The sequence below is a fragment of the Heloderma suspectum genome, chromosome 5, assembly GCF_057233095.1.
Source record: "Heloderma suspectum isolate Gila_16-S chromosome 5, 16-S_ref, whole genome shotgun sequence".
NCBI lineage: Eukaryota > Metazoa > Chordata > Lepidosauria > Squamata > Helodermatidae > Heloderma > Heloderma suspectum.
In genome coordinates, this window is record NC_139462.1 from 94,452,273 (window position 1) to 94,465,337 (window position 13,065).

Sequence of the window (13,065 nt, forward strand, 5' to 3'; positions counted from 1 at the left end):
CACCGGTGTGTGTGGATTTTTGTTGGAGTCCAGATTGGTTGAGCTTAGTGTTTGTATCTTTGTGCGCCACCCATGTTCATAAACTGAAGGAGCCCCAATCTAATTTAACAGCCCTTTTAGCAGGTCTGCAGAAGTGTGTGACTTTCAAAATTAAATTCTAAATTTAACTCTGGAATATGCAGAGTTTAGTTTTACTGTTGAGTCTCTTGCTAGGCAGGAAATACCTGAGGGCAGTTAAGCTGTTGACAAAAAAAATTCCTTCGTTTGCCATGAATGGTATGCAGCACACTGAAGGAAATCGCTTCAGACTAAAGTCAAAAATAGTTGAGGCCAGAGTTTGCTTTGGGATGCATTCATGCTTTATGTGTGGAAAATCAATGAGTTGATGAGAGGATTGCTAATCTTGTGCAGATGTGCCAAAGGATCAGCGTCTCCAGGCAATCAAGGCGGCCATTATGCTTCTACCAGATGAGAACAGAGAGGTCCTACAGATCCTCCTATATTTCTTGAGTGATGTCACGGCTGCTGTGAAAGAAAACCAGATGACGCCAACAAATCTTGCTGTGTGCTTAGCACCTTCTCTTTTCCATTTGAACACCCTCAAGAGAGAAAATTCTTCTCCAAGGCAAGTGTCCAGGTAGCTCAACCCTGTGTCCCATCCTGACAGCCTTGCTGGTGGTTATCATGAACTTAAAGAAGCCTATCCTTTAGACTTTTTGGACTCTAACTCCTGGGTAGTGTCCGCTATTTCCGCTGAACAATATTGTATTTCCAGTTGTTACTGGATAATAAAAAGTACTAGTGATTGTGACTGCAGTGATTGTTCACATATGCAAATCATCACTTGCTTCTGCAGTCAACAAGTGATGAACATGCCTGCATGAAAGCCCTAAATTCACCTGAACTTTCCATTACAAATGAACAAGATGGCTGAAAATAAAAATCACACTTCGATGCAGAACGTAATATTTTTAATCAGCATTTAGGTAGGATCTTTAGCTCTTTTTGGACTTCTTCCTTCATACATGAGAGCACCTTAGCATTGCAATATGTTCTAGTCAGGTTTTTTTCATTAATCTTGTGTGTTAACAGGGTGATGCAAAGGAAACAGAGTCTGGGAAAACCTGACCAAAAAGATTTAAATGAGAATCTGGCTGCAACGCAAGGTCTGGGCCACATGATTGCTGAGTGTAAGAAGCTGTTTCAGGTGAGTATTCCACTATACAATTATTTATATATATATCCTGCATATCTACCACCACAGTTGCAGAACCTCACACCCAGGAGCCAAATCTGTCCCTCCTGGGGTCCCAATCCAGCTCACTGGGATTTCCCAGATGGCCATGCCCCCTTATCCTGGCCCCACCCCCTTTCCCCCCAAGCACTGAGCGTTTGGTGGTTTCCCAGCTTTTGTGTAGGTTTTCCCCCATTCTAAAAGGTTCAAATGCCTCTGTTAATGCTTATTTACTGGCCAGAAGAGCTTTCAGCTAAAATATGGTGATATTTTTGGCCCCAGCACTTTTGCCTTTGGTTCTGAATCTTTTTGCCTTCAGCCCCACCAACTGCTGGAATGCAGCCCCTGAGAGCTTATCCAAAGTGGAATGCAGCCCTCAGGCTGAGATTTTGCACCACTGCTCCACACTTGGTTCTTCCTACCCTACTGCCGTATTTGGCAACTAGCCTTGCTGGAGGGCCACTTTTAAAAGGGGTTGAAGGGCCAAGGGCCGAACCTCCACCACCCCCAACTTAAAATACCCTGCCAGCTGGTTCTCTTCTTTTTGCCTCTAGGATGGCAACTCGGGAACTAGATTACACTCCTCCAGGGCCACCAGTTGCTGTCCCTAACACAGCATACATTGTCTTCAGCACAAATGAAATATCATGAAATGTTGGGAATGTCTGCAGTTGTGAACCGCCAACTGTTTTCTTCCTCATGTCTCCCCGCTTCCCAACTCCCAGATCCCTGAAGAAATGAGCAGATGTCGGAATTCTTATACGGAACAAGACCTTAGGCCTTTGAGCTTGGAGGAGCTAGGGCGAACTAATAACTCAGAGCATGCAGACTATCGTTCTTACATCCAGGACTCTATAGATGACCTGCTCAAGGAGATTAAGGATAAATTTAAAGGCTGGGTCAGCTGTTCCACCTCCGAGCAAGCAGAGCTGGCCTACAAGAAGGTATATTGGCATACCTCCAGGACAGGTGTTAGCTTTTAGTGTTCTTAATGCATAGATTTTAATACTTTTTATAAGGAAAGGGAAAGAGCAATCACACACAACACATTTTGAAAAGTGGGGACAGAAATGTGACTGCCTTGAACATGGAAAAATGATTAGGTGTAAATACTGTTCCAAGATGGAACAAACTGAACTGAGCTGAAGCCATATTTGCTGAGCTAGTTACCAGCAAAAGGTTAAGCTGGAGGCAATTGTTAAATCACCCAAAGTCGTTATGCAGCACAGTGTTCATGAGTCAGTGGTACATGGAAGTTGACTGAGAGGCAATATGGAATTTCAAATATGGAATCCAAGTCAATTAAGAGGCAATATTGAACTTGGGAGGCATCCTGTCATCCAATGCAGGGTGAGAGGAACAGTAGAGGTGATCTGCGCCTACCCGTCCTCCCAGCCTGCAGATTTCGCTAGATGGGCTTTTTAGGCCACCTAGCAAGGGCAGTTTGGAGAGGGGAGGGAAGGAAGTTGGAAAGGCTCAGGATAGCTCATATCCTGGCCTCTCCGGTCTCCTCCCCTACCTGCCCACTGGAACACCCTCTTTCCTCCTCCTCCTCCAAGGTCATTTTTCCAACCTCAGAGAGCAGCTGGTATGGTACTTTCTGCACTGGCTGCAAGGGGGTAGGGGATGGGGATCAGATCTCGAAATCCCCTTCCAAGATCAGGGCAGTATCTCCAACTTCAGAAGGGGGACTCTGAACAATCCTGTGGTCCCTGGGACACTCACCCAGACCATAGGATTGCTTTCTTAAGTCCTTTTCTAGAGTAGTAGATTTAGGGCTGGGTTGCACTGGAGCCCTTGGGTGAATTTCTATCTAGTCAAAAGCTTCCAGCTGAATGTTGCAGTTATCTGTTCTGGTAACTGCTACAGGCACTCACAAAGACCCCCTTCCAGCACTGCCTGTTTGGTCACTTTCCAGAAACAACCCTTCTGACAGCAGCGTAGAGGAAAAGGAAGCTGCAGCTAAAGGGAAGTTTGTCAAAAATTTATAGTTCCTACAATCACCCACATGTTTTTGCCCATGTGGAGGTTCATTCGTGGTTTCCTGTCTGAACAGGTCCATAGGTTATAAACAGAATCAACTTTTACAACACTTTCTTACTCTCATTCTTTTACTGTTCAGAGTAAGAACTGATATCATGGGTCATTCTAAGTGCTTTGAGGGCAGGATTCCATGAGTGCCACCCACAAACCATAACTTGGTAGTTTGGACAATATCTCTGCTACCTCATACATTGGTTTTCTCAGGCCTTCTGCAATACAGAGATGTTTTCACAGTATATACTTACCAAGACATGGCACATCGATTTATTTTAGACCTCTCTGTCTTAATTCATTACAAAAACTGAAGGAGTTGAGGATGACTTATGCTGTCAAGGATACTAAAATGATGATTTCTGGTTATTATCATGAACCAACGAGCTCATCTTATTTACACTGAGAACTCCAGGATGTGTTAATGATGCACCCTTCCTTGCTGAATCCTATCATTGTTGGGGTCACTTTATGAAGTATGATCTCCAGCAGTCATGCTGACCCATGAATTTCACCCTGGTATTGGGATGGTCCAGACCCTTTGTTTTGTTTTTAACTTGGTTCAGTTTTGAATTTAGTATTTAAAGATGAACCAGGTTAAAAGGCTTTTGTATCAAGACAGTTAACAATGTAAGTGTATAACTCGCATCTCTATGGCAATGACATTTTCCAGGTTTCTGAGGGTCCACCTCTCCGGTTGTGGAAATCCACTGTTGAAATCCCTGCAGCTCCTGAAGAGGTATTAAACCGTATACTTAAAGAACAACATCTTTGGGATGAAGATCTTTTGGATGCAAAAGTGACTGAGACTTTGGACAGCCAGACTGATGTATACCAATATGTACAAAACAGCATGGCACCACACCCAGCCAGAGACTATGTAGTGCTAAGGTAAACTCACAAATTTCAACCACCATAGAATTTGTGAAGGAGAGAGAAAGAATAAAAGACCCACTTAAAAGAAAAATGTATCAACTGAAAACAATTACAGATACTTTGATTTATCTTCTGTAATTTTAACTTTCCCCTCCAGAACTATTGTATGATATCTACGCCCAAGCATATTGTTATAAAGCTGCACTTGTTTTTAACAGGACTTGGAGGACAAATTTATCTAAGGGAGCTTGTGCACTTTTAAGTTCCTCAGTGGACCATGACCATGCTCCGGTCCTTGGCGTTAGAGTGAATGTGCTCTTGTCCAGGTATCTCATTGAACCTTGTGGATCAGGAAAATCCAAGCTCACCTATATGTGCAGAATTGATTTAAGGTAAACTTTTTCACTTTGTTACCTTCTTCTATATGTGTGTGTTTTCATCTCCCCTTATAGTCACACTCTTGTGGGTTGAGTTGCAATATAGCCTTGTGCAAGCTTTGCTGTCCTTCCCTTTCCTTATTTGTATATTGTCAGAGGACTATTGATGATTTATTTGAATCTATACATTTCAATTTAGGGATTCACAAATTCTGTTTGAGTTGGCTTCATGGAATCCCATAGTAGAGATAGCATTTAGGGATATGCAAAGTTCTCAGAAGGAGTTCCTACTTCAAGTGTGTTCCCTCACCCTTTGGGGCCAGCATCACAGATTACCACCAAAAGTCATCTGTCCTATTGGATTTTGGCTGCTTCCATTTGCACTCCCAGGCATCCTGTGGTTACAGTTGCTTTGGATATTTTTATGAATGCATACTCCACTCATAGGTGCAGTGCATCGTGGGGTTTTGTAGTCTCAAATCATTGGCTAAACAAAAACACGATTTTCTGCTGAAAATTCCTTCCCCTGCTCCCCTCAGCTGAATGCTTGTTTGGGGGAATTTCTGTTCCATGTGTGTGTGTTTTCCTGTTTAATAAAAGCAAGTAATACCAGCTTCAAGCATGCATTTTCTTTCTTTGAAACAGGGGGCACAAGCCTGACTGGTACACAAAGGTTTTTGGGCACTTGTGTGCAGCTGAAGTTGTTAAGATCAGAGACTCTTTCATTAATCAGAACCTGGAGATTAAAGAAGCAAAATCCAGGTGACAAACGAAGTGGACCAATGCTGCATCAGCGTACCCAAATATTTCCAGGAACTGTTGATTGTCTGCTACAAAAAGGGTCACAGTGTGGCCTATTCAATCTTGTCCTGAAGGAGGAGTATCTGGAATGGGTTTGAGATCCTCACTCAAAAATCTGTGGCAATACCACACATTTTTAAAGCTGCTTCTTGTTGGTGTTAGGCCTATAGTGTAGGCCTTGACTGGAATATATTGGATGGTGCAACTTTTTTTAAAAGTAATATTAGACTATGTTGCTTAGACAGTGTGAATTGCTTCTGAGAAGCTAAACTCTTAAGACTGAAATGTATTTCTGGAAAATAGTGAAACCAATTCATTCCTATATAATATTAGCTTTATGTATGTATCTATGTGCCATTTGTTGAGGACTGTTGCATCCACTGGATTCGTTGGCACTCTTCCAGGGGTTCTCGCGAAAGTAAGTGAAGGAAGGTTTGCACAGAGGCAGAGGTGTGAATTACTGTCTGAATTGATGAACAGAGTATTAGAAACTAGTAGTAGAGTAGCAGTGTCTGGTACACTTAGAAGCAGTTGGAAAGATTTTACTCTGTGTGTGTGTGTGTGTAGGTTAACCTAGAACCTTTGTCCAACAGACCATCACAAACTTCAGTCTTCATTCACACATTCCATATTGTGTGTGTGTGTGTGTGTGTGTGTGTGTGTATAGACAGACAGACAGACAGACAGAAAGACAGACATAAAATGCGGTCTGCACCAGATATGGCAAGGAAGGCAAAAAGTGGAAATACCTGAAGCTGATGCCAAATTAAGAATTTATTGAAGTGATTTTTTAAAAGTGCCCAATACATTTCAACATCTGCCTTTTGCAATGGCAGAAGCTCCATTTGTGTGTTCATATTTGAAAGCTCCCAGAACATTCTCAAGTACAATATGCCCAGACAAATCTGGCTTTGCCACAGAATGTAGGCTTTGTGCACAGCTTCCTCAGAGTATACTTCTTTGGAGCAAGAGTTTGCCATGGTCAGACTTTACATTTTTAGGCATCCACTTGAAACACCTTGGGGTGTACACCTCAAAAATGGAATTTGTGGGTGGAACTTGACTTGAGGTGGAATGTGTGGGAAATGGCAGCACTTGGAATTCTATTGAGAGCTGGTCTACTAAGGCATTGTTAAAAGGGTGAAATTCATCTTGCTAGTGGGGACAGAGCCATGCCAAGTAGCCCAACCCCCTGACATCATGTGCATCGTGAAGCTCTGCCCCCAGGTATCCCCATGTACAGCACAAACGCCTGCAGCAGGGAGGCCTTCATGCATACAGCTGTACATGTAGAGGCTCCCTGCAATTCAGAACCCCAAACACGTACATTTCTGAACCACATGGAAGCCTCCATGCATATAGTTGTATGCTCAAAGGCCTCCCTGCTGCAAGAATTCACCCTGTATGCATGGATGCTGCGGGTGGAGCTATGTGGTACATGCAGCATTGGGGGTGTTGCTACTTGGCATGGCCTTGTCCCCACTCATGTGGTGAGTTTAACCCTTTTAAAAATGCCTGAATAGGGCTAGTGACTTGAAATTATGGCCCTTGTAATACATATACACACACACACAGGAGGGGGGAGAGAGGTACTGGGTATTTTTTATTACACTTGAGGTTTGCCTCTCTTTTTCCACCACATATCTGCATTTTGTTCCTACATGCGCACCTATTAAAATGCAAGAAGGAGACTTAACAGTCCTCTTTTTTAAAAAAAAATGTCTCATAGGAATAACGGAAAGCTTGTGGCATGGGAGCAGAGCTGAAGCTGCTTTCAGTAGCTCAAAAAGGCAGCACTGGAAAATGTCATAACTGGATCATTATGAAGTTCTAAAGCAATTCAGTGTAACTGATACTGTTAGGAGTTCAAAGGTATTCATATATTCCACTCAACTATAACCATATAACCTCATTTATCCACATGGTTCCAAAATGTTCAGCAATTCTGAAGCTTGGATAAGAAAGAGAACTGTTGCCATAGTTTATGAGGCACAATTTGCAGGACTGCGTTAGGTTAAACAGGTTCAAATGATGGGGTTTTGGCAAGTTAGAGCGCAACCCTATGCACCTTGAGACAGAAAAAAGCCCAACAACATGGCTGGCTGGGGAGTGCTGGGGGTTGTAGGACTTTTTTCTGTCTAAACATGCAGAGAATTGCACCCTTAATAGCTTTAAGAGGAAAACCGAGACCTGTTAAGTCTAATCCTTGTAGGCAATAAGGATAGCAATAATAAATGAATAATGATATCTGGGTAGATGTGTGTAGAACTGTGTTGTTGTTTTGCCTTTCTAAAAACTGTAGGTTAACTGTCAAGTGTTTTCTGAAAAACCTATATTTTAAAGTGCATGTAGGACTTAACATTTCCCACACATTTCATATGCAATATGTACTAAGGAACCAAAAGATCATTTGAGTGGAGGAGAGGGAATGGTTCTGATGTTCAAAGTTTATTGTAGGAGCACCAGTACAAAGAAAGGATAAGGGTCAGCCCTCTTTTCCCCACCCTCCTGTTTCTCCTATTTCATACCGCATTCCTCAGGAGCACCTATATTCTTGGTTATCGTGAGGTATACAAAATAACCGTGACACATGTTCTTAAAATAACATTGCTGTTTTGCCATTCAGGGTTGGCTATGTGTCCAAAAGCAGGAATTGCTGTGAATCTTGCCTCCCCACTACCCAAACCTGACAGGGCATCCCTGTGCAAGGACTGTGCTTTGGTGTAAGGATTCAGTATTAGTGTAGAGATGTGCTGAAGCAGTGCGAGTGAGGCATGAATGGAGAGAAAAACAAGTAAAACGAAAGGCACTTTGTGTATTTGTTTAAAGCAAATGACAGAGTTATCCATGTTAATTGTTGCCCTACAATGGGGCTCTGTCCCCTAACTCCAGCCTCTTAACCTTCCTTGCCCCCTACAGCCAGAGATGATGGCTGAGATGCATGTTGTACCAAACACAGTGTGGAAAGCTGGACAGTTGGTTCCGTCATGCTCACTCACATTGAGAAAAGGCCTGTGCAACCTCAGTGTTGCCTTCCTTTCCCTCCCCCAGGGCAGTGGCTTGGCTGGAAGCAGCCCTTAAAAAAAAACATTGTCAGTATTATTATTATTATTTTCAAAGGTTGTGTGATGAAGAATTGTGGTGTGTTAACAGATTGTGTAGAGTTCCTAGTAATAGCCTGTGTCCACACTAGTGACTCGTTTTGAATTTCATCTTTTATTGCTTTCTTTTTTTAATGTTATTGACCTCTCATGTGTCCTTCTTAGTTGTTCTTTGCATGTTGCAATTCAACACACATGCAAAGATCAGCTCAGGATCAAAGAGAGAGGAGATTTGCAGAGGGGGACATGATATGGCAGGCTAGGGCACTTCCTTGTGGGTTGATCTGCTTGCATTGTTTTGGTAAGAAGCTTCCAGGAACAGTGTTCCTCGTGCTGTCTGTCCAGAAATCATGAAGAACATCATAGGGGGTTTAGTTCCTCTCTTGATGAGATACCAACTTCTCTGTAACAAACCCAGAGGTGAAGCCCATACAAGAGACATTACCCAGGATCAGATATGGACTGGGGCCAACTGTTTCAGATAGAACAGGGTGGCAAGAGAGGAGCTCTTATCATATCCTTACACCTTTAGCCTACAGACATTTACAGGGCAGTAACTCCATTCTGATAGTTGTGAAATGTAACTGCCAAGTAAGTGTCTTATGGATCACGCCATTAGTATACAATTAGGGAAACCTTCTGTATTCTTCATATACTTTTTACATGCTTAAATGTGTAAAAAAAAAATGTACATACCATTCTGTTGTAAACATGTACACTTCCTCATATTTTATTGTCCAAAATAGATAAAGCATGAAAATAATTATTTAAAATATACTTGTATTTATACCTCAGATATTCTTTGAGGGGGGAGGTTGTTTGTACCTCAAGTTGTCTACCCTTCCCTCCCTCCCTGCCATGTAAATACATTCTACACAATTAAGGTCTAAGTAAAAGAAGAAAAGGTGTATAACTTGCTATTATATGTCTGTACAGAATATAATCAATAAATGCACTATTAAATGTTTATGTTTGTGAGACACCTGAATTCTGTTCGTTTTATGTTGCCTATTTTCCCCCAAGTGTTCTGAAAATGTGGAGTTTAAGCCAGTGAGAGGCAAAAGACCAGGGATTTGGTTCCTGGGCCAAATTTACTCTCCAGGCACTGTCCAACCATTGGTACAACCATTGGTTTTAGTCCTGCTCTCTGGAGCAACTGAAAACAAGTCTCCTACACCTTTTCAGCCTTTCACATATTTGAAGACCACTCTCAAGTCCCCCCTTAGCCTTCTTTTCTTCAACTACAAACACTCAGCTCTTTCAACCATTCTTCATAGGAGTTGGTTTCCAAGGCCTTCACATCCTAGTTGCTCTTCTCTGGACATGCTCCAGTTTGTCAATGTCCTTCTTAAAATGTGAACTGGACACAGCATTCCAAATGCCACCTGACTAACACAGGATAGAGAAGAACAGTTATTCCCCATGACCAAGGCCAGTCCTACCATTAGGCAGAGTGAAGCAGTCACCCCAGGCATCAGATGCTGGGAGGCAGCAGCAAGGTGTTGGTGGAGAGACTTGTGTGCCATGTATCCTGCTCTGTGCCCTCTAGGTTAGCCTGCTGCCTTCAGGTGCAGTAAAGGATGCTGTCCCATCATCAGTGTTGAAGACAGGTTCATCTGCCAGTCTTCTGATGGGATGGGAGGGTGCGCTCTCTAGTTCTTTGCCTCAGGTAGCCAAATGTCTTGGACCTGCCTGTGACCTGGTATTAGGTTAGCAGCCACATCATGCTGCTGGCTCATATTCAGCTTGTGATCACACCTATTTTAGCACTATCCCTTCCCATCTTTAAAGAACAGACTGTTTCACTGAAATATAATGCTGAGGTCTTTAACTGATGAACATGTATGTGTGAATCAGCACTTCATACCTTGGCTTAAGGGGTCTGTGGATTAGCTTGCAGGTTTCGATTTATCATATGGGGTCAACAGAACACTGCATAAGACCTCAATCCAGCAAAACTCCAGGAGGACTGCATCCCAGATTAGTCTGTCTATTACTGGTAGAGCTATTAAAAAGGTTTTCTGTGTAGAAAGGAAGCAGTGTTGCCCTGTCCAGGAAACGTTTGGTTCCTTCAAAACAAAAGGACAAAAGACTAAAGTGGAGAAAGTTTATATGCTTGTGCTGCAAAGGAAGGAAGCAAAAAATGGAACACTGGGCTTCATGTGTCCCTTTGAACAGGGTAAAAGCTGGAGGAAATCAGCTGCAACATTTTAGAAGAGAATAGTCAATTGAAGTAACCCTTTCTTTTTTTCTTTTCCTTTTCTGTGTGCCTCAGAAAGAGAGATTCCATTTTCTTCTCCTGTGGCAGTGTTCTGAATGCCACATCAATAATTAAGTTAATGCTGCTGTGTGCCAAAGAAGGCATCTCCTTCTATTGCTTAACTCTCCAGCTGTGCATCTAAAGAAATGTCAAATCACCCCTACTTCCACATCATTTGAATGGGACATCTCCCAACAGAGGGGGGGGGCAGAGAAGATGATTAAAGGAACTGGCTGCAGGTGTCCTAGATGGGTAACTTGTTAAAGCTAATTGTGATGCTTGGGGAGATTCTGTGGTATTGTGAACTAGGTTTGGCTAATGCAAGAATTGGGCAATCTTTTTTTCACAGGCTAACCTTGATGCTTCCAAATGCACAGTAATGAAGTGGTACTTAGAGCAATGGCACAAATGAGCACTTATCACTAGTGCTGGAGAGGTATGTGTTTCAGAGTTAGAAAGGTGGAGCACTCAATCCTGAAAGAAAGGAGTAACACTTGGCACAAAGTCAGGGCATCAGAGGGTTCCTACATGGTGATGGAGTATTGAACTGTGTCTTTCACAGTGATGTCACAGGCCCCGACTAGTACATGCTTGCAATACAAGCGCAGCCTTCCCCAATCTGGTACCTGCCAGATGTGCTTGACTACAACTTCCAGTATCCCCATGCTGGGAGTTGCAGTCTAACACATCTGGAGGGCATCAGGATGGGGAAGTCTGGACTAGCGCAACCGTGTTGTTGCTCACATTGACGGAAAGCATACATAACTCAATATTATGTTTAAACTATGAGGGCGGGGGTGGATTAACTTGTAGGCCAAAACATCTGGAGGGCCAGAGCTCTCATCAACCCTAGGTAAGGAGTGAATGGAGTTGTAGGCCAAAATATTTGGAGGGCCACAAGTTGTCTGTCCCTATATGAGGGCAATGTGATGGAGGAGTTAGCAGGATGACCGCATATAGCAAGTTGAACAACCACTGCTTCTGCATGCACAAGAACCCCCATTTGGAAAGGGCTGAACACTATGAAAGGGCCACCCAACCTTTCCCCACGTCAGCCCATGGTGGAGATGAGCAAGAAGGTGACTAACTGGAGATTAACTGAATTGAAGAAGGTACTCAGGGGAATACATTAATTTAAATCAGCATTATTGAGTGAACTTCAAACCAACTTAAATTTGAGCACCGTGGCCAATTAGTCTGTTGGAGTGGCTTTGCTCCAATGAGAAAGTTAATGTTTATAGATGGATGTGAAATCGCCCCACTTTCTTGTACAAGCATTCCTCTTGCTAGCTAATGTTTTCAAAGTGCCTGGCAACTCAGTCCTAAACACTTGCTATGATGGATCTGCCTGCGAAGGCAGCGAGTCATTTCTCTGTTTCAAAGCATGTCATGGTTTATGACAGTATGCCATCACAATGATAGGGCATGCCTCTTTCAAGGCAACTTGGCCCTGATTCAGAAATTCTACCTATGGGGCCATTCCAAAGTTACATTTTTATGCATGTAGGTCTGATTTTGCATATAAGAAAAATGGGAGATCAGGATAGATACATTGTTGCACTTGTTTTTCAGTGGAAATATATAAAAAGAAAATAATTGTGTTGTGCATATCTCTTTGCTGGCCTGCACATATTACACTGCGTATAATTCAAGAACATTTCTTTTTCTTTCTTTCTTTCTTTCTTTCTTTCTTTCTTATTTATTTATTTATAAGCCATTTTAGCTTGACATCTTTCCAAAGTCCTCTTCACAGGCCTGCATAATGCCAGGGTCCTCTTTGCATGCTGTCTAACAAACAAGGCCTCTGCCCTCCAGTTGTCTTGACCTTTGTTTAGACTTGTGGCAAACTGGTTCCCTCAGGCAAAGGCACAAATTGTGGGCTAAGAAAATGATGGCTCCGTTTTTTTAAAGGTAGAATAGGAAAAGTGTGTTTGTTTTCCTTGCCAGCTCCTCCTTGCCTTTGCCCTTTGTTTTAATTCATACTAGATCCTGAAAAACTTCCAAAGGCAGGAAAGGAATCTGACTAAGGAAACATTCCCCAAGCCTCAACATACAACATGGATTTGTTTTCAGTGCTCTGGGAAAGGACAGTGAGCTTTAAGATATTTAGGCTGCAATCCTATACACCAGGGTGAGGAACCTCTTTCATCCTGACAGCCGCATTCCATTTCATAGAAGCTCTCAGAGGCCACATTCCAGTGGTGGGTGGGGCTGAAGGCAAAAAAGCCTGGACCAAAAATACAAAAATTATCAGAGATACCAGCATATTTTAGCTTAAAGCTCTTACTGCCAATACATAAGCCTTGGGGCAGGCATTTCAACCTTTTTAGAATGGGAGAAAAACTGCACAAAAGCCGGGAAATCAGCAAATGGTTGGTGGTT

At 42.7% G+C, this 13,065-nt stretch overlaps 1 protein-coding gene across 1 annotated transcript in view; it reads left to right on the plus strand.

The window, feature by feature from the left end:
• DLC1 (DLC1 Rho GTPase activating protein) overlaps positions 1 to 9,389 on the plus strand; it is a 332,632-nt gene extending 323,243 nt beyond the window's left edge. The window contains exons 12-17 of the mRNA XM_084856695.1: positions 412 to 625; positions 1,093 to 1,207; positions 1,960 to 2,178; positions 3,942 to 4,159; positions 4,363 to 4,536; positions 5,167 to 9,389. Of these exons, the coding sequence (XP_084712821.1) occupies positions 412 to 625; positions 1,093 to 1,207; positions 1,960 to 2,178; positions 3,942 to 4,159; positions 4,363 to 4,536; positions 5,167 to 5,287 (1,061 nt within the window). The 3' untranslated portion in view covers positions 5,288 to 9,389. The remainder of the gene's footprint in view (positions 1 to 411; positions 626 to 1,092; positions 1,208 to 1,959; positions 2,179 to 3,941; positions 4,160 to 4,362; positions 4,537 to 5,166) is intronic.
• Positions 9,390 to 13,065: the final 3,676 nt, after the last annotated feature.